Genomic DNA, 21,883 nt, shown 5'->3' on the forward strand with positions numbered 1-21,883 from the left:
CATGGCACGTGTGCGCGAGCAAGAGGGCGGCCGCGCAAGGAACCACCGCGATGATATCACTCACAACAGGCGAGGAGAGCTCGATTAAATCAGGACCATGGCCGCGCGAGCTGCTGGTGGCGGTGGCGGTGGAATACATTATACACAAAAAACGTGAACAGCACATGTGGAGCTCGCTCTCAAGGGTGTAAATGAGGATCAGAAGTCGGTTGGCGGTGGTGGTGGTGGTGTATGCTCTCTGCGCCGGTGGCCGCTAGAAGGACGGTGCTCCGCGCGGCAGCGAGTTGGAACGTTCGACGTTGGTGTTGGTGTTGCGCATGCCATGGTCGTCCGCCTGCAAGACGCAAGCGGGGGGTTCTCGCTGGTTGCGCAAAGAACGACGACGATACTGTTATGTACCGCGGGCGGTTTTATGTACGGACCGAATCAGCTGGTCCGCCCTGCGACGGTGTGCGTGTGGTGTGTCCTCGGAGCGAACGTTTTCTCCTTATACGACCAGCGGACCCAGCGGACTCACCAACACACCAGCGGAGGTCCGTGAAGAACGGTTCGTCGTTATGTTGATTTTCGGTGTCGGAAGAGAGTGCGCAATATGCGCTCGAAGCCTCACACACATTGGCCACCGTTCTCTCTCGCGGAATCCTAGCAAGTTTCATCTGTTTTTTTGAGTTGCTCCTTGTTGCTGTGTGGTGGTGGTGTGCTGGCTAGCAGCCAAACGATCCACCATGGAGCCCGTCGGTAATTTGTTTTCTGTCGGACGGAGCCCTGTTTTTTGTAACATGGAACTGTGTGCGAACGGGAAAGGGATGACAGGAAAGAACTGAACATCGCATAAACTATGGCAATGGATTGTACGCACATTGGGAACCATTAAAGTGTTGTTGTATCTCCCGGCTGCGGAAGCAGAACTCTCCGAAAGCACCGAAATGGATCGTAATTGTCCAATGCGAATGCCAATCGGGACGGGCTCCACTCTCTGTGCCTTTCATTTGAAAATCGATCCAATTTGGACCTCTTCAAAAGGAACGAGCACGATTAATTCTTAAAGCCCCAATCTGTTGTTGGAAGTCTTCTTAATAAACATATTTTTTAAGACCCAGAATAGAAGACACGTGCCACAGACAATGTGCTGCCAGTTATGTACCTGGTCTCAACTGCGCAACTTCCTCGGGGCAAAGTAGTATTTGAAACATCGCCAAAATGTTGGTTAAAGCCGTGGATTTGATCGACCTGCCCCCCTTGGTTTCTTCCCCTGGCAAATGATCAAATGACGTCTACGTAAACATCGCGTGGCGACTTAAGAAACGGGTTGTAATTGGATGACAATTGAAATAAAACCGGACTGCGATGTGGAGGGCCCAACCTCTGTCTAACTGGGGGACGTCGTAGTTTCATGCAGATGCGAACTTCATTCGAAGTCCGTTTCATTCGTTGCGTTCCATAATGCGACGTTTTATGCGTAACTTATGCGACCCCGAGGGGCGGTGCATGGTGGGGATACTTTCAATGCTATTATGCCTCTAGGCAACGTAAGCTCATCTCGCTCTGCTGCTGCTGCTGAATTATGTTATGCTAATGATGCAGAGTTGATTTGTGGAAAGGAAGGCTGTGGATGCACCCATGACAATTTCCCAGCCTCGCATGGTATCCTTTTCCTTCCGGTCGGGTCGTGTGGCTCCGATTCGATGAACTCTTGGGCCGATTTATCAGGCAGGTCGGTTACTCGATATCAACCTTCACCAAAAATGCGTGACCCTTTTTCCATTCGCCTGTCAACTTAACACATAACAGAGCGTGTCTGTATTGGTGATAATCTCTTCTCTCTCTTTTACAGTGTCCATCAAACAGAGGCAGAGAGAGTGCGACGAATGAGAGAGAATTGATCCAAAATTGCGTTACTACGCAGTATGATTTGCCCTTTTTCGTTTGCTGCTAATACTTCCCAATGTTTCTCCATCGTTCGTCGTGCGCCACACCACCAAACGCTCGCAAAGAGCGCTTTTTGGGGATCTCCTCTTCATTGCGCTGATCAGGTATTAATTTGTAAATCTACGGTGGGCGCAAAACAGTGAGGGAGATAGAGGAAAATTTGCCCATTCAACGGCAGCAAGAAGAGCTTTCCGGAGCTTCCTCCCACCTTTCGTTCTCCAGGGCCGCTTCGCTCTCGCAATTCCACCCTCTCGGGTGCCCCAGATGATTTACCCTCGCACAGTCATCCTCAATTCTCGCTACAATGTTTTTCGGTAGGCAGCAGCAGGAAGCGATAAGCGCAAAAAAGGGAAAACAATGCACACGCATAGAAAAACGGATTTACATCACTTTTTGTGGGGTACGACGCTAGAGCGGTGCGTGCTGCCGGTGTTAGTGGTGGTCTCTCGCCCACAACGATGATGATCATCTGGAGGGGTCCGACTGAATCGACCTCTCTCTTTCGCACTCGCGACACGATTTTCTTTTCCATTCTTTTCCATTCCGCTTAACAGAGTTCTCTTCCGCGCTGCTCGAAACCTGCCGTCCAGCAGATCTTGGACCGCTACGAACACATCGACACATGCCATCCTTCGGTTTTTACGACGCAAGTGTTCCCTCTCTTCATTCAACACACAACAACAGAACCCTGGCCTTTGCTAATGCGAAACCGAGTACGGAAGGATAATGGGTCCTGGTGGTGGTGCGTAGAAGAATACGCCACAAACAACAAGCAAAACGCAATATGGCGAAAGGGAAATAAATTCATAACGCTCGTCGCTTGCGGCGAGGCCAATGACACACGTTTGATGAAAACCAGAAACAAAACAAAAAAAAAACGCCACAAGCGGAACGAAGCCCACGTCACGTCCCTTTTGCGCTGGGGGCAAAAAAAAGGACTCAAGTAGAGCCTCCGTCACACAACATTCTTCCACGCTTTTAAAGTGCCCACGGGTAAGCGAGCGGTGTTCCGAAAAAGGAAGCCTTCTAAAGTAGTTTGAACGGGGAAAATGAGGCGTCGCGGCACAATAGTATGTACCGTACACCCTGTGCAACAGCTGATATGTAATCATCGCCAACACCTCACCTACAGCGCGGTACATAAGCTCTCCCGAAAGCCCCTAACGTGTGCCCATATATACGATCCTGAAGGTGTAGTGGTTTCAAAGACGTCATCGAAGGCACCTTTCGTGGCCTTTTTTTTATTGCTCGCGGTCAACAATCGAATGTTGTCCTTCGCTTTTCGGTGGCAAGAAAAATGAAGTCAAGACGTCACAAACAATGGCGGGGACAGTCCGATCGACCGCTCGCCCCCCTTGCACGTGTGCCGTTATTTAAGAAACATTGAAGGTGTTTGGTTAATTGAATCGACTGAACCCAATTGACTTCACTACCACACACTTGCGCAGCAGCGCGAGCGTGGCGTTTATTTTTGCTCTTTTCTTAAAATAACAGTAAATCTTCAGCGATTTCGTAATTCGGATTTTCACGGCGAAGCCTCTCACACGCCTCTCGAGCGTCGTGCTCTATCGCGTATCTTATCAGAACACGAACACGTACACACACGGCGGGGTACATAATCTCAAACGTCAAACTCACGGATCGACATGCTGTCAAACGATCTGCACATACACGCGCGTCGTACTGTGCTATCAGCAGCCAGATAAATGGCAGCAGCCAAAATGGGAGAGAGAGATAAGAACGTCGATGGGTCATCGCCGTCAGCGCGCCCCCAGACCTTGGGGTCCGGACCGAGCGTCTCGACCACGACTTAACAAATGCGCACGTCAAAGTCCGCGTTCACTGCTTAAAATTGCGTCTCCAAGATGTCTAACAGTGTCCACTGGGAGGACGCGGCCCCACTCCCATCCGGGTCACTCGCGAGGGTAACTGACACTTTTCTTCACATGCTTCAAACGAAGAATCGCTCTGTCCTTTGTGCTTGCGGAAGAAGGGATGTCCTGTTTGCTGCACCCACCCAGCCAGCAACATAAGGAGGGTTGCATTGCATCATTTCGTTTATTTTTTGGCTTTTAACATTATGCAACACCACCGATAAACTCAAAAACACCACCACGAGGCATCATTTGCATTGTCGCGAGCGGATCGGACAGGACAACACATGCGCATTTGGCTGATCTTATTTTTGCGGAACATTTGCGTCCGTGACCCCCTTTATTGTTCCGCTCAGTGGTGGGGAATCGTCCCCTATCGTTTTGTTTATGGTTTCACAAACCCAAGAGGTCGTGTTCATTTTTCCTAAACGGCTGTTCGAGAGTTTGCTACATAAACGTAAACGTAACGAACTTTTAAGCATCAATATTTCCACTGTAAAATAAGCGAAATAAAGACCTAAGCTGATTCGTAAAATTCAAATTAATATGCGCAGCCAGGGCCAGGGTTTGAGTCTTGGCGTTGCCCGCATGCATGCACCGGGGGACCTTCGGTGGAAACGGGTGCAGCTATCTGCAGCCACACACCCATGAACCCTGTTGTTCCTCCGTGTTTGTATTGCGATCCCCACCGGTACACTTTAAAAGCGAGTGAGCTGTGTAATATAACGCTGTTGCTCGCTAATGATGGCACACATGTAAGTGACCTCAAAATTCTACTTGTTTCCGTTGCGTCCTCGCGTTGCCACAGTACCTTGGTGGGGTCGCAAAGTCCACCACCCGGGTACCGAGCGTGGCGGTGCGTTGGCAGCCGCATTTTGGCGATAAAATAGCACCGGCTCCGGATTGAGGTTACCAACCATCGCCACGGTGGCGGCGCTCGTTTGCCTGTGATAATACCTTTCTTTTGTCCGCGGACAGTACTGTTCCCCGAGCGGAGTGTCTAGAGTCTAGACGACCAAATTGATTCCTTTCGCCGGTTGAACAGTGCCCACTATGCTTGATGGGGTTCTGGTTGGCTGGATTTACGGCTCACCATTAAAGGTCGTAGGACAGACCATCCTCATTAGCAATTACAGGTAGTCCCGGCTCGGGCCGGGCGGAGGTGTGCCTCCGAAAGGTAAGACTTACTTTGAAACACATTTTTAATTAAACCGTGCAGCGGTGACACGGTCACGCGGGTTGATAGTGACTGACTGGCTTCAAGGCTACGTCACGTACGCGTTACTTATACAATTTGTGGGGATGCTAAACAGAGTATTGCCTTGGCGGGCTGACTGGCATCAAACTGATAAAATTGAGCAACACAATTTAAAAAATTCGAACGTTACATAAACATGATTACTTGCGAGCGCACTACAGCGTTAAGGTTTTTACTGGGCAGCCCCGGGACCGCAGGGGCTCAAAAAGTTTCCTTCAATACTCTGCCGCATACTTTTACTTTCCGTGATACATAATTCAGCCTGTTTTAACGATTCGCCCCGGTCAGAGCGGCGTGTGGCATGTTTTTCCTTACACTATGCCCACGATCAATGATTGCTTTCTTTTCGCCACCGAAGCGCATGCCAGCGTTTATTACTCCATTACCGCCTTGTTGCTACCGGAGGAGCATACACAGCATAAGCGCTTCGCCAGCAACGTGGTGCGCGCGCGTTGGCTGTTGAGTCAGTCAATCCCGTAAGCGTCTCTTCACGATAGCCTTGCCTTACAGCCATAACTATTTATCTTCCTGCTGACTCATCGTGCATCAGCAGTGAAAACCGAATGTAAGTACAATCACATCCTGGGCGCAGGTTACAACAAGGAAGTCGACGTAGCGCGCCCTGGGACGGATACGACTGCTGCTGGGAGCAGATTTCAAATTGACCTGCTCCACCTGTCTGGCTCCTCCTCCGCTACAACGGCCACAGACAGACGACGGCCGCAGCCTGTGGGTTGCGAGCCGAAGCAGCTACAAACACGAACGAATTGCATAAGAAACATAGGTTTCTCTTTTTCCTTCGATCGGCTGGTCGGCCGAGTACTGACTTGCTACCTGTGCGTCAGACTTTTCAGTTTTTGGTGCACGTCTTCTTCCTGTTTCGTAGTTAGTAATGAAAACAACAGTTGCAGCAAATTTGAACAATTGTTTTGATATGCTAGTGATGGGCCCCTAATTTTCCAAACGCATCCGGACACGGCGCCTCTACGGTGAAAGATTGACTTACAAATGGAAGTAAGTACTCCGACGTTTCCCAGCATGAATTTATATATGCTTCAAATTGTACAGAGTTTGTTCCATCATTTTGTGTTGCATTTCATTTATTTGTAGAAAACTAAGAGAGCAATTGAAAATGTTTACGGGGAAAAGTTTTCTTGCTATCCACCATAAAGAAAATGTGGGACAAATTTAAAGAGACTCGCTGGCGTAGGCAAACGGAGAATCGTATACGGAACACAGAAGACAGGCAACAATGAGAGTTCCTGCACGCAGGTGGATGGGACACTTTGCGCATGCCTTGCACCCGGGAGCTCCACAGACCAGGATCCCTTGGCAGTGGTGTCCTCATTTGCTCCCATTTCTGGAGCAACGAGACACAAAGAACCGATTCTATTTGGATCCGGCGGGAGGGAAGCATACGCTCCGAACGAAATTGTCGTAGGAGGTCCTTCGGTTCGCTTTGTCTGCATATGGTTTTCGGAAAACAAATAGAAGCAACCAGAGCCAATCGTTCTCTGTCGATTAAATATAACTGCATGAGCAATTTTAGGTCCCAAACTGACGTCAATATCGCACCGAAACACAACGTGCACCCTGGTGGCGAGTGAGACAACAATGAACGAAAACACGACATCTCCCCCCAGTGGCCCAAATCCACTGGTGTACGTATACAGAGCTACATTATCCTTGGCCTCAATTAGTTTCTGGTTCGGGAAATGCACAAAGCGCATTCGGAGCTATGATGACCGATGTGAATATGTTTGAAAAGCAATGGGAGCCGGTCGATGCGAAGGATGCATTCCAAGTGCGTAATGCGTTTGGTAAACATTTATGATTCCATTTTCTTATCACTATTATGATACCGACACATGCGACAATCTGGACCATCAGTAAGACCAAACTAGACGGGACACAACGAAACGGCAACATCTATAGATCATCTCAAACCAGAACAAACAAGAGCAGACCGGTTCGGAGGGTTGGCCGCGGATCTTTGTCTGTGGAGAGAGTAGCACTAACGTCGTCGTCGTCTGTTTCTGTTCTGTTTAACTCTGCTTATAAACTAACATTTACACTTTTGTACTTTTCTTGTTTCATTTCTGTCCCAGTCCGTCTGTCGTGTTCTCTCCTTGCTGTCGCTCTATCGTTTTCCTTTCACCAATTTTTCGTGCTTGATGAAGTGGAAAGCAGAACCCGGGGCGGCGCACATGTTGGCTCTGTTCCCGTTTTCGAGATGACGTCGAGCCGAAGATAACAGGTCCCGAACCATATTTGTTCATTTCATTTCTCTTTCTCTCTTTCTGTGTTTCGTTCACGCACAACCACACCGAGAATGTTACACGTCCTGCAAAATCACTGTATAGCTCGGATCGGAAAAAGGCGACGGAAAGAGAGGTTAAACAAAATGGTAAACTAACACCAAAATCATGAATGCAGGTCTTCGCACTTGGGCAGAAGGTAGTTCCAAACAGACAATACGAAAATTAAAAAAAAAAAAACTGGGAAAAATGGAAAAACTACCACATTCACACTGAGAATGTGGTGCAACGAGTACGCGAATGAATGGCCAAGAATGGAGGTGCAGCAAACGTCCACAAGGCTCAGAATAAGGGGTGTTCCCTTGGGTTGGCAAGCACGTTCATCAACGGTTCTCCACCGGGTCAGAAAATGCATTCGTACCGAGACCAGACCAAACAAAGATAACAATTCTCTTCGGCGTCTCCCTGTTGGTGTTTCGGTCGCTCCTGCAGCGCCACGCGTAGCGGGTTGCAGTGCATCCTTCATCCCCTCAACCGACGACGACGGGGAGACCAGACTTCTCGCGGTCGTTGGTTTCGTCTGGTCTGCGTTCTGTTTGCCAACCAACCAGTCGTTAGGGGTCAAGTCCTGTCTGGATTTTTTGCTCCTGTTGCCGAAGGTGTACCACGCACAAAAAGCCTACACCGCTTGACGATTTCCGAAAGTCCGCGAACCCGTCTTGGCGAAGTGGAAGTACATAAACCGTGCCAGTAAATGGCTCATGGATCGCTACGTTGGTCGTGGTCAGATGGTTTCGTGGCCTGCCGCCATTCGACGCTAGTCCTTTGTAGTCCATGACTGTTTTTGTTTGCCACCACTACTCAACATCAACGTCTGTCTGGACCGGAGGCAAGTGTGTTCTAAATTCATTGCACTTTTTCAATAAATATTTATTAGCCACCGACGTCGTGGATCGATTGCCACGGGGTGTGCTGCCGAGCATCTTGTCTCCGACATTGTACAGAGCAGCCAGACCAAATAGTGTCCGGTCTTTGTTGTCTAGGATGCACCTAGTTTCACATGCAAGAGGAATTCCTGTGCCATTTTCCAGGTTACACTGTCTAGACTGGGATCACATCCGAGTGCGTATAACAGTACTTGAAGAAGCACGGCGGGATATCCAGACTAGACGACTATCTAATTGACGACGTATCTAATCACTCGACCCTCTGTGAGTGACGTCCGAAATGTTTCGGGGTCGTGGCTTGATGTAAATGATACTTTTGGGACGAGTATCGAGTTAGAGTTCGATGACCTTCACCGCGCACGCAGTAGAATGGTTCTCAAGGAGCGGGTGTCAATAAGTTCGCTAGTCCCTTGTCAGCATGACGGGTTGTAAATTGATACAAACCCATTGAATCCTTCATGATATCATATTGCTGTGCCGCAAATTGAAGGTTGAAGGAACTTTTTAAACATTAATCTATACTTGATCGGATGGTTCTTAAGGGAACCGTCGGGTAAAAACCTTCTCCTTGTTGCAACAGGATAGAAGTAGAAAGTTAAGCTGTGTGACGCAATATTTTGCCGCTTGGCGATGAGAACGTTTGGCTTCGCTTCTTATCGATCCGTCCATCAGAGTCTCCTAGGGACCTTAGTCTAACTACCTTGAATCAGACCCATGGACAGTGCAACTTAATTCGAATATCGTCAGCTATCCGACGCAAAAAGATTTAATTGAATACCGTCATTTTCCGGAATGATAAATTCACGGAATTCGTAGCAAACTCGTGAGCGACTGCCTCGCGTAGCCGTTTGACAGTTTGTTGCGCAGCGCCTGAGCGCCGCTGTTGCAGCTGAGTTACCAGCTGACAGCTGATTTTGTTGACAGTCAACAAAACCGTTTGCTCCCTCTTACCCCCGCGCAACCAGTGCGCGCACAGCGCAACCCAACAATCCATAAGTTGTACAAAGAAATCCAACCAATACTGACACAGCTTCTCTCGTCGAATCAGTGCGCGTTGCTGTGTGTGCGTTCCATCGCACACGAAAGCGCGCATGTGTTCGTGTCCGCGAGTGGAACTGCTCGCAGCGTTGAACAAATGATAATAAAAAACAGGATCTTCTCGCGAAAGCAAAATGGGAACTTCCTCGGCCGTCGCGGAATCTGCAACGCGAAACTACGTATTGTGCGCAATAGAATGTGGCGATGGCACTTACCTTGTTGAAATAGATCCGAAGAAACTCGATAGCACGTAGATAATGTTATATAAACCCGTTTTTCAGACACGGAAAGTCTTCTTTCACCAGTTTAATCAACATATTGTCTCAGAGTTTGGGGCTTCGTGGGATGCGTAGAGGAAAAGGGTTGCCCTATTGCGTCCACTGCTTCCCGTGCGTTCTCGGTCCTCTCGTCCTGCAACTTTGACCACCGCAACCAGTCCTTGCCGAGTCCTGTCGTGCTATCCTGTTCATACACCACACGCTGCAACTGTGCCCCTATTGTTGGCAGCCAGCAACCGAACATGAAACGATTCTTTTATCAGCAAAAAAACGTCCACGAAAGTTTCAAGTGTGCAAAAAAGCAAAACCTAAAAGCTGGTTGATTGTCGCACCCGTAAACACATACGCGCGCACACGGAACCGAACACACGAACACACTTTCGGATGCGCGACTCGCCGTGACAGAAAGGAATGGTTTGCACTGGCTCCACCGGAATGGCGATCAGGGAGCGACGAAGCAAATGGAAATACTTTGCTCCAAAACTGGCTGCTGCGATCTCGCGGAAATGGCTACAGAACAGCAGGATGGAAAGCAAGCAGAGTCCGTTCTGGTGCGATTTGTTTTCCTTTTCGTTCACTCGCCCGCTGACTTTGTTCACGCACGCCTTTCACTCACTGCTCCCCTTTTCTTCTCCGAGCTCTCGCTCTGGCCTACGGTGCGGTCCTATCGCGGTTGTCACTCACTCGTGCCCTCCTTTTCTCTCGCACGTCAACAGTTTTCCTTTTTCTCGTTTTGCTGGTGTGTGCCCGCTTTTATCAGGGTCAGTGAAAGAAAAATCGGACTTCACTTTTTTTGCTCTGCCTCGCGTCTTTCTCTCTCGCAAAGGCTTGTGGTTTGCCCTAAACGATGGCGTTTGAGCCCTGGAAAATGGTGTCCCGAGGCCAAGGGTTGATGGAACCCGCGTTCAGCACACACCAATTGCTTGGGTCCGTTTCACTTGTAGCCGCCAAAGCCGAAATAAACCTCGAAATTACGGGTGACAACGTATCACGGAATCGCCTGATAACAGTTTGCACAAATATTGCCGGAGGTGTAGGCTCGAACGAAACTCACTAGCGAAGAACTGCGGAGCACGGCGATGGCGGCGGATTTTCCTTGTTTCCCCCCTCCCTCGCGGATGGACGGCCAAGCAAGCGTGGAAAAATGGTGGTCTTCTTTCCTTCCGGCCTCGTGCTCCGTTCGGCGTGAAAAGTCTCGGAAAAGCCAACAACCAGCTCCGGCAAAAATTTTAACGGTGTTGGCGCAGCAGAGGTTGGGTTGGAAGTTAAGAAAAAAACGTGTCTGCTGCTTCTCTGAGAATCCCAACCGTGTTGAACGTCACTTTGAACCTTCAAACCTGATGACAAACCTGAACCTGGCCTGGTTTGCACCAACACCATGTTAACGACACGTCCGCACACGTCGGTGCGTTCGCGTGTGTGCGTGCGATGGTGTTCAAATTGGATTGTTCCAAAAGTTCTGCGGTTCGATAAAAGAAGGAACATTTTGAAAATGGCCAACATAATTCATAAATTGGAGTCTCGTTGAAACCAGTGTGTTGATGTCCAGCATACTGAATGGAAAAGTGTTTTTCAAACCATAAATTGTGTTTCTCTTATCGAGGCGCAGAACTCATTGAACAGCCTAGTGTTGCGGTGGAGTTAGCCGGCAACTATTGCAGGTTAGAGTTGTTGTTTTGTGCGCAAAGTGGTAAAATTGAAAATTTGAAAATGGATTTCGTGTTTCGGTTTTCCGCCATGTGATCGGTGTGGATGCGAACCTGAATCTTATTATGAACTAAGAGAACGAATGTTAGGTTTTGATTTCTACGACAGTTTGGGAGCTCCAGGAGATTATGTGGCCAAAAGTGAAGCCAATGTTGCAATGTTGATTTTATGTTTTGACCAATCATCGTCAATTTTGCGCCAAGAACATTATTTTCATGCACATCTTCAAATTTAAACCGACTGAGCTCAACTCTTTCGCAGCACTTTTCTCTCTCCGCCTATTGGTTTATTGTTCAGCTTGTTTTAATATCTTCAGATTTTTGACAACATTTGGAACTGTAACGGTTTTTGCTTGAATGGTAACTATTTAGCTTATTACTAACAGTATTTTCTATCGTACTTTCTTTTATTTTTCTTTCGCGTTCCGTGCCTTACGGTGAATGTTTTGTTATTTCTGAGTAGAAGGAGTTAAAATGCTTCGCTCTAGTATCATAGAAACACACCCTACCGCAGGAGACGTACCATAAACTTATCCAACGGCACAAGTGTTCCGGAGGGCGCAAGATTACTAACAGCGGAAGGCAGGGAATCGACTAGCCTAAATGGTTCAGTTCGCAAAGGATGATCGTTGTGAATCGGGCCCTGTACGATATCCTGCGTTTCCAGCAGCTCTTCTTCTAGCGCCCGTATGCGATCTATCAACTCTTGGTACGCCACACGGGATGGCCCGACACGGCCAGCAAAAGCGCGAACGTCGTCCTCGATGTCTTCGGCTATGCTTTTGATCCACCTACACTCGACAGAATTACCTAGCAGCTTTACGTGCCCATCAATCGCCCTGTGCAGCCGTTGCAGTTGGCTTTTGAGGTTCGTTTGCTCGTCCACGGAGACTATTTCAGGGCTGTTTGTGCAGGGCGCCTTGCCCGGGAGCATTGCTCCAACGAACGATACTACACTGCGTGCGATGGCTGGAAGCACGAGCAGCAATGTCAGGGTCACGTTCACATGATCAAGATAGTTAACGTGCCCACGTGGCGTGAAAATGTACGAGCTAGTTGATCCCGAACACGCGACCGATGGATGTCCTTCGTACTCAACGGGGTAGCACCAGGAATAGCTGTCCTCGGCCATGGTTGGTTCGGTGTGTTGGTGCGGGAAAATGAACGACACTCCAGGATGCTCGTAACATACTATCCTATCCAAGGTATCGCTCGTTCGGATGAAACAGTTCGGAATTACAAACGATTTCTTACGTTCCGCAGACTCTTCTCTGAAATGTTGTACGTTGGTGCCGGTAGTCTGATAAAAATTCCCATATTTACTCGAACCGCCAAATAACCCATGGAAAAGTCTGTTAAGCCAATGACGAACTTTGTCCGTGCCGGAAACCATGAATAACAAATGCTCTTCGGCAGGCAAACTAGTCGCCAATTGGCTTACGTTGGAAAGGGCTAAAGGAAACATTGTAGAGCCAGAAAACGATATACTACGTCGGTTCTTCTTTAGCAGTCCACCAATCAGTTCTTCGACTGCGAGGACGTTGTCGATCAATGCCATGGCCTCTTTGGGATTCGTCAGGTGCATTTGAGCGCGAGATTGAGCTTTTTTGTACAGATCCTTCGATAGTCCGAACCGAACTATGTCTCTCCCCTTGATGTCAGAGTAAATCTTGCGCCATGCTTGCAGCTCCTCTTTCACCGTGGTACTTATCGCCGCCAAATTAGCCCCGGTAGTGGATTCTTTTAGGGTTTTTCCGATCGCCTTTAGTTTCTCGATACGCTTCACAATTTCTGGCACAGTAGTAACCAGGTGCGGCGTTAGGGTCAACCCGAAACTTGACCCTTCAACAGCTCCCCACACGGTACCTGGCTTACTCCAGTCCCACTGCCAAAACACCAGGCTTCCATTGTTGGCCTGGCTTCCTCCGTACACAAGAAAACCGCCGGTGACGCCGGTGGTGAGGACCGTGAGACCTACCCGGTTCAGTACGGTTGCCGATTGGAAGATGCTGTGAATCTTGCCAACTGCATTGAACAGTCCACCACCGGAAATGCTTCCCGTGAAGAGTGCGTTCCATGTCCCCGGTTGGGACCAATCCCACTTTCGTGGATCCCAGCTGCCATTGGCCGACGCTATACTCAGATAACCGAATCCCGCGGTTGTCACGGTCATCACAGCCGTGGCGCCAACCGTGCCGATCGCTCCGGACAGTACGGCGAAAGACCCGGCAAAGCCTGCGGGAGCGAAACCACCTACCAGGCCTCCGATCAATCCACCCAAGAGAGCTCGTTTGAAGTTCCATTTGGCGGGGTTCCAAGAGTTGTTGGCTGCGGCTGCCCCAAGGTACGCTCCGACGGCAGCAAAGGCGATAACGGCCACGATGAAGGCAAATTGTCCATCGGGGTCAACGAGCGATATGGGGGAGTTTCCGGCGTACACGTACGGGCTGGCGTACTGCTCCTTGGGATCCATCTGAAAAAAGCGACCCAGTTCTGGATCGTAGAGTCGTGCATGGAAGTCGTACAGACGCGTCTCCTCGTCCCACTCTTTTCCCGTGTAACGATAGTCCAGCTGCCCGTTGGGATCTTCTCCGTAGCTTCGCAACAACTCCCCGTAACTCAGATAGTCGTAAGCCGCCACAATCTCACCATTTCGCACCACTAACCTAACCGATCCTTCGTGATCGAGCGCCACACTGTAGAACTGATCGTCTCGCAGAAATCCAACCAGTCGATCGTCAGCGTACAGGAAGATCGTTGCCCGTACTTCCCCGTTGCCCGGTGAATTGTCGCCGCCGTACCGAGCTTCGTACTCGATTAGTGGCTTACCCTGCACATCGCGGACGTAGTGCTTTTTTCGTAACAGTTTTCCACTCTGGTCGTAGCAGCGCTTTGAAAGCCGCTGGCCTCGTACATTGTAGTCAAAGACGACCCGGCGCCCGTCGGTAAGGGTGATTTCTGTCGCTCGATTCAACAGCGTATCGTAGACGATACGTTCGATACCTTTGTGCAAGGCGCGCGTAACGCTGCCATCTTCGTTGTGGTCCATTGGAAATCGAACCTCTAGCAGGTCGTCGGAAGCAAGATCCGTCCGGTAGACGGCGGCAATCTTGTTCGTTCGCTCCACGTATTCGAGCCGGTATCGTCGGAACCCGGTGTAAAAGTGTCGATGGTTGCCGTTGCCATCGATTCCGTACGATTGTACGTCGCCCGAATTAAGACCCAACGAGGTGCCATATAGCTGCCGATACAGAACTTCAACAATGTCTGGCAGTTGCGGGATATAGTCCTTCAGCAGTGTCCTCAGTTCCGGACTGATTGCTTCTAAACCGTTGGTGTCCGTGCCAACAAATCCATTGTTCAACAGTGTACTCCACAGAGAGTTACAGGCCAAGGCGTCTGGGTCCACCACCCCATCGCGGTACCAATTAATACACAGTTGTTGGAAGACGCTTTCCGTCAGCCTTTTGCGTGTTGCCATCATACGAAGTAGCAAAGCTCCCAACGCAGCCCCATTAGGATGCTGCCGGATGACCGGATGCAAGAGGGACTTTCCTGGCAAACCGTGGCAATCGACTTCACGGATTGAGCGACAATCGCGGTGTACGAAACCGGCTTCAACGAGACGGTTCCAAACGACCGCTGCTGTCGTTGCGTTCAAACCGCTAACTTTCGCCAACGAAGCGCTACGGAGTGGTTCTAGCTGAGCCTCATCCTGGTTCTGGAAATATTTCGCTCTTATCAACTGCCGATGGTTGCCGTAATCGTACATGTGTCCGTAGATTTGTGGGAATCCTCGTCCATTTAGCAGAGACGCCACACGATGTCCGTAAGCCCCAAGGCGGCACACGGAGGGTAAGTTTAGTTCAAGTGCTGGATAGAGACTTCGCGTCGGTCTGCCACTCGTATCTATCAGTCCGGAAGATTTCAGTGCCCCGAAACATAGCTTCGCCCTTGGGCTGGATCCGAAGTGGGTTGCTTTAAGCGCCAGTAGTCGGGATTCACTGTTGGCGTGCCAGGTGGCATTAAAGCGCATTGTCTGCACCGTACCATCTCCTATTGGTAGCCCACCGTAACCGTGGCCAGTGTAGTCAATCGATTCAGTCAGATAAGGATCCATTATCTGCGTTAAGTAGTCGGGCTGATTGTACGTAAACTTGCGAGAGTATGCATGCGCCGACCCCGGTTGAAGTGTCATCATTTTGGGGAGCCCCAGGCTATTGTTTTCGATCACAACGTATTTTTCACCGCTGGCCACATTTACCAGACCAACAACTTTTCCACGAGCATCGTAGTCGTAGCGAAGGCGAAAGCTCTTACCACGAACGCTGATGGGGTAATGCAGTTCGTGGACCAGATTTTGGCGATACTTGTACGCAATCGGTACCGAATGGCTAGAGTTAGTGGTCGAGTAGAGAGTGCTCGCGATCAAGTTTTCGCGGTGATCGAATAGCAACAACTCGGACAGCGTGTGCTCGTTGGTCACTTTTCTGCTGCTTTGCACCCGATGCCGATGCTGTGGCGCAAGATCGGTAGGATTGTGGTCAAATAGCACGACATTCGATGATACAGGTAGATCTGAGTCGTTGGGAAGCAGATTGTTGAGATCCGCCAGTCCTAGTTCGATCACTCCTTTCAGCGTAAGCTCACCGACGGGTGAGTACGTGAAGTACATTGCTGTACGTTGCTCCTGGCGCACTACAAATCGTAGTAAACCTTCCGGGGTATACAGATACCGTACCGTGCCAGCATCGGGAGTTCGTTTGGAGCTAACCAAACCACTGGTTCGATCAAACTCATAGCGGGTACCCCAAGCATGTTGAAGTTGCAGCTGTTCGGCAGAAAACGTCCCTTCCAAGAAAGGGCTCGTCATTGAGTATGTGTCCGCCTCCTCGTGGTACGAAGGTGGTAGCTGCAGAACCAATCGGCCGTCGGAATCGTACTGGTACGTAGTGAGTCGATGATCGCCGTGATGTGTCCGAACGTAATACGCCACCTTCCGATCTTGTGAACTCACCGTAACAGCGACGGCCTGATCTGGGTACCGTTCGTACTCATACCGAAACCCTTTCCCGGGAGGGAAAAGATTTTCTAAAAAGTCTATCCGTGTTGGCCTATCAAAGTGCTTGGCAAATGCACCGCGTGTAGAAAACTGCTTTCCGGGGAACGACTGTATCGTCTTGCTGTCGTCCAGAGGGCTGTCCCCGTACACGGTCCGGCTGTAAGCGTATCCTTCACAATCCACATTCAGCTCCGCAACCAATCCTTGCAACCGTTCCGTCTTCCAAAACTCGGTTTCATTTCGCACGAAGTCGTGCCGATAACCGAAAAGCTCGGGCATGCTCGATGCATCGATCTCGGTCCATTTTGTCTTGATAGCCGGACGGTTGAGCTCGTCATATAGGATCTCTTGAATCACTACCGACGCGGGACTTTTAAGTTCCACCATCTGCTTGGGCAGTCCGAAACCGGTGCTATAGATCACACTAACCCCCACATCATACAGCATGATCGCTTCCCAAACGTTCGCTTTCGCACTCTGTATCTGGTATTGCTTGAATTGAATCTCCTCGGCAAGATTCTCCATTTTGAGCTCCCCGTCAACCCAAACGCTGTAGCGATTCCGGGTGCAGAAGATTGCTAGTTCGCCTTCCCCAGGAGTCCGCACACTGTGATCGCGTTCGCGCAACGATTCAGAGCCCTTCGAAAGTGCTAACGTGAAGCTTCTGGCATCAAATTTCACCGTTACAGCGCCTGATTCTACTGCAGCGTATCGAAATCTTAGAACTAATGTCTGCGGTATGTACTTTAACGATCCGGAATAAGAGTTGGAACGCGTAGTCCTCAGAAGCTCCCCAGTAGCTGATTTGAACTCAACGCGGCTATTGTGCACTCGTGACCGAAGCGTAAGACTGTCAACCATACCCTTTTCAGTGATGCGGCCAACTTCGTTGCCAAAAGCATCGTGTAAATGGTGTGCCAGTAGCCCCGAGCTCAGCAGCGTCGATCGTTTAACCGCCAGTAGATGGTCGTAAATGTATACCTCCGTATTCAGGTGAGCTGGAGTAACTCTCAGGTGATCCACATCCAGCACGGAATCGCTATCGGTTGATACTGTAATCTCGAACCGTGCCGTGCTCTCGACGAATGCTTCTACGAAGTTCCACCCATCCATCGCAAACCGAACCTCTCCGTTAAGGGTCTTACTGTTCTGATGAACCGATACTGCACTGCCGATTGCATTCGACGCGTTTACCGAACGCAACCAGCAGGATACGATCAACGTGCCGACTGGGTTTGTCGGATGAAAGACGCCACTGAGCGTCGAGCTATGACCGAGATGTAGGAAATGATTGCCATCTTCTTCACGCACCGCCCCTTGGCTCCAGATCCATCGTTTGCTAGCTGGTAAAGTACCATTCGAGTTTCTTTCGTACGGTTCAAACCCGTAGTAGGCTACAACGTTCTGCGAGAGCTTGTAGGGACGTAGGTCGGCAATGACGGTTCGTCCATCACGCCCGGTAAGAATACCGTCAAGATCGAGTGGCTTATGTTGCTCATCAGACGACGTTGATTGCGCCATTACTTTGACAAACTTTCCATCGGAGCTGAACACTGATTTGGTACTGCGGGTGCTGTTCGCAGCGTCATACTGCTCCTGGAACCAGCCGTACGGCGCACTTCTACTACCTGGAGTTATCTGCACGTCCGTCATCAAAAAGCCTGCCCCGTACGGTTTGGCGGTGCGTGGATCGAAGTCGTAGAAGTAGGACAACTTCCGGTGCCCCCTTTGGCTGTCAGTCAACGTGTGACAGTAGACTACATTCTGCAGTGTTACCCGAAATGCTTTCATCGATCGCACTAGTAGGGCCTTTCCGTCCCCCGTAGTACTGATGACAGCAAGCTGATTACTGTTAACACTTAACGTTTCATCTGCCGGCAAGTTCGTTTGTTTAGCGCGATCGAAATCGTAGAGCTGCACGACGGAACCATTTCTATGGATGGCCAAATACGCAGGATACCTGATCTGCAGCTCATTGGCGTCGCGTGTTTCGGTGTTGAATACAACCGACCCATCGGGGCCTACTAAATCGAACGTGGCATTTTGATGCGCTCTCATTAGGCGACACTTTGTGCCAAGCTCGACCGACACCCGATCGAGAGTGATCTCTGATTGCGGGATTCTCTCCTCGTTCCAAGCCACCCCATCGAAGCGTACCTTGTGGCTGGCCGTTATGATGTAGCCTGCGTTGATGATTACGCCGAATTTTCCTGGATCAATCGCAAACGGAACCTGGGCAGTCACGTTCCGGTGTAGCTCTGCCAACTCCTCGGCCAATTTGGCGTGCGACTCCTGACGATAGCGTTCCTTTTCTCTTTCGGGCGCATTCGGTTGGTCGCGTATGTCCTCCTCAATTTGTTGTTTAATTTTGTCGATCTCTTCGATTATTTTTCCGGTGTGTTCGAGCACCTTCAGGCGAAATTTGTTGCCTTCCAAGCGGTATCCGAACTGGAACACATTGCCTTCAATGTCCGGCGGGTTGAAAGTGTACGAGGAAAGGTCTTCGATGAGAAGCTGGATCACTTCACGCCGTGCCACCCGATGGTTACGATTCAGATGCAACAAATGAAGCCGACAGTATAACCGGGTGTCTTCCAGGGAGAGCGACCGAAACACGACGACATTGTGGTACATGCTTAAAGCATCTGGCAGGATCCCTGCTTTCAGATTATCAAGTACTGGTTGAGGGTGCTGGAAACGATCAAAGACGGCCGAACTGGTCTTGATCAAATCGGAAGCAAGCTCTAAGTCCACCGGCACCCACTGACCGTTCCCCCGGGTGTGGATCTTCAACAGCTGGTCGTTATATGTTAAGAAACCGTGCGAAAAGTAAAACAACAGGGCAGACTTCTCGTGAGCGAATGGCTTGTGGGCTTTCCACTTTCCATTCGATCGTTCGATAACCGTAACACGCTGCGACTGAATGGCGAGCAGAAAATCTTGTCCCGATCGTATGGCAGTATCATGGGGTAGGTTGATATAGCTGGGATCGGCCTGCCAAACGTTTTGCTCGCTACTGAACAAACACAACTCCTGCTTCATTTCTGAGCCGTGGTATAGTAAGACGGCAAAGTAGGTTTCACCTGTGAATACCTCGTATTGGATGACAGGTCGTTTCCCGAGCACAGGGATTGGTGAGCCCGCGACCGGTATGGTATCGGAACCGAGGAAATCTCGCATACGAACACGAACCTGTCCATGTGCTGTTACATCGCAGATTAGCAGATAGCTCGGACCGTACTCTGCGCGTGGTTGAGAAAACGTCTCAAATCGGTTCATCAGAATGTCCGGATCGATTTGAAGCTGAGTGTAGTCGAGCCTTGCCATCAACCCATTCGAATAAACGATTTCGTTCATCGTACCTCCGGGACCGCCGTATGTAAACTGTAGCACGGTTTTACCCGCTTGAGTGATTCTTCGCAGGCTAACTTGTCCTTCTACTTCAACATACTCTAGCGACACCGTTTGGCTGTAGTTGGGTGTATTGATTGTGAAACTAGTGAAAAGCGTCTCTCCGAACTGTGGCGAATACGACATCTGGAGCGATGATCCACCGCTGGTGGTGATCGTGTTCAGTAGCAGGTCACGACTACCAGATTGTTCTCGATAGGTGTAGTGCATCCACTGGTCGCCTTCTCGGTCGCTATGATGGATCAGATACCACGTAGATGGAATCATTTGATCCTTGCGATCACCATACTTTCGTTCATCGAGCACGAAAGGCCAGTCTTCGGATCCAATGTCCCATTTTATAGACGCATCGGTACCGTACGTATACACTTGCCCATCGTCGTACACGATCACCCATTTATTACCAGCGCGATCGTGCGAAACCATGGTGCGATTGTTGTCTTCGAGTTGAAAGGACGTTCCCTCCGTCGGCGTGAGCAGTGTTGTTGATCCATCTTTCGACAGATAGTAACGATGATCTTCTTCGAAGATGCTATCACGACGATCGACAAATATACAATCTATTCCTACGGACCACCCTCGACCCATTGTTCCTACGCTGTCCGTTTCCCGGTAGAAAATGTGCTTCGTGGTGATAATACTTAACAGCTTACCAACGAGTAGCAATGGCAGGCCAAAGTTAAGGTTACCCTCAAATGGATTGATTGGCTCGACCAACATACTCGTGTCCAACTGCTCCGCCAGAGACCCTTCCATGACTGGGCCACCACGGGGGTTGTTGCTAAAAATGGGTTCACTACTGTCCGGTGATACTTCATCATTGATGCTTTCGTTTCTACCGATTTCAGGAACGTTCGCCACATTCGCCGATCTCGGCGAAGGCAATCCAAAGGACATTAATGCCCTGCCTGCAACGGCCACGACTATGGGCTGTGCTTCACCGGGAATTATAGCAACTTTGCGAGCGAATCGTGCATCATCAGGGAATTCGTAGTCAGAAGAAATCCTCTCGGCCCCTGCAGTTGATACACGATACCCCGCTATACCCTGCGGACCGGACAACCACAGTTGATCTTTGGCATCTCCATCATCGTCTATCAAATTAATTGTGCGCCAATGTTGTTCCGTCCATCCGAATGCTGAAATGCCAAACGATGAATCCTGAAGTGCAGTCCGAAAAGTATTTCCAGTCCGTTCGTACAGTGTCAATCCTGAGTTGCCGAAGTGTAGTAAGTCCTTCTCCGTATCTCCGACGAAGTGACCGAAAACAATGCACTCCTTATCGGCGTAGGTAAACGGTACATCATCGAAGTGCGCGATGGTTTGCAGTTGATTATTCTCAGTAAACTTGTGAATGGTTAATTTTGCTGGAGTAGTCCGTTCAATGATAGCTGATTGGTTGCTACCGTCTACTAGGGCCAACTGTAGGTGAGTTGTTTTCTGCTTCCAGGTGTCCGGGACCTCCGCAGTACCACTTAACTGCCACAAAGGTTGGGTGCTGCCAGCCAAAACGGCACTTTCAACCATCTGCTCCAAGCGCACACTGCCTCGTTTATTCCGGCTTAGCACCCCGATGCGTTCACGATCGGTGTAAAAATGGCCCATCAGAAAGACAGTTCCAGGTTCGTTCCACCCGTACATTGAGTGGTACCATGCAGCGGTTGCGTAAACCTGTGGTGTTAGCTCCTTGCCCTCCAGACGATAGAACTGCAACCCATTCCGATTTCTCAGCAACAACCAACCAGAATCAGTGACGAGCAGACTGTGGCGCAAGTCTCGCACCGAGGTTCCATCGAAAAAACTCTCTCGAGACCATTGTAGTCTCCATGGATCGTTCGGCCCTGATTCTAAGCGAAAACAGTGCAGCGTTCGTCGATGCCGCACCAAGAGTATCTGCTGACCAGATATTTTCACGTGGAACAGATCAACTTCATCACCGAGGGACAATGCTAACAGCTGTTGTGGATTGCTCACTTCTTCCATGTTCTTCACTTCAAAAGTACGCTTCGCAAGAAGTTCAGAAAGTAACTGAATACTCCTCCTGGCTTAAGCTTACCGATCGGGCGCGATGTTTCACTATCAATGTTTTGGGTATTCCCCGGGATCGACACTATCTAACGTC

The 21,883-nt window shown here is 49.8% G+C and overlaps 2 protein-coding genes across 2 annotated transcripts in view; both read right to left on the reverse strand.

Moving 5' to 3' along the window:
* The window catches only part of LOC131208198 (uncharacterized), a 33,435-nt gene extending 22,701 nt beyond the window's left edge, over nucleotides 1-10,734 (reverse strand). The window contains exon 1 of the mRNA XM_058200849.1: nucleotides 9,520-10,734. The gene's annotated coding sequence lies outside the window, so the exon portion shown is untranslated. The remainder of the gene's footprint in view (nucleotides 1-9,519) is intronic.
* LOC131208199 (uncharacterized) overlaps nucleotides 1-21,744 on the reverse strand; it is a 23,429-nt gene extending 1,685 nt beyond the window's left edge. Inside the window, exons 1-2 of the mRNA XM_058200850.1 lie at nucleotides 12,730-21,744; nucleotides 11,888-12,588 (exon numbers count right to left, since the gene is read on the reverse strand). Of these exons, the coding sequence (XP_058056833.1) occupies nucleotides 11,888-12,588; nucleotides 12,730-21,744 (9,716 nt within the window). The remainder of the gene's footprint in view (nucleotides 1-11,887; nucleotides 12,589-12,729) is intronic.
* Between the last annotated feature and the right edge of the window lie 139 nt (nucleotides 21,745-21,883).

This window comes from Anopheles bellator, chromosome 2 (assembly GCF_943735745.2).
Source record: "Anopheles bellator chromosome 2, idAnoBellAS_SP24_06.2, whole genome shotgun sequence".
Taxonomy (NCBI): Eukaryota; Metazoa; Arthropoda; class Insecta; order Diptera; family Culicidae; genus Anopheles; species Anopheles bellator.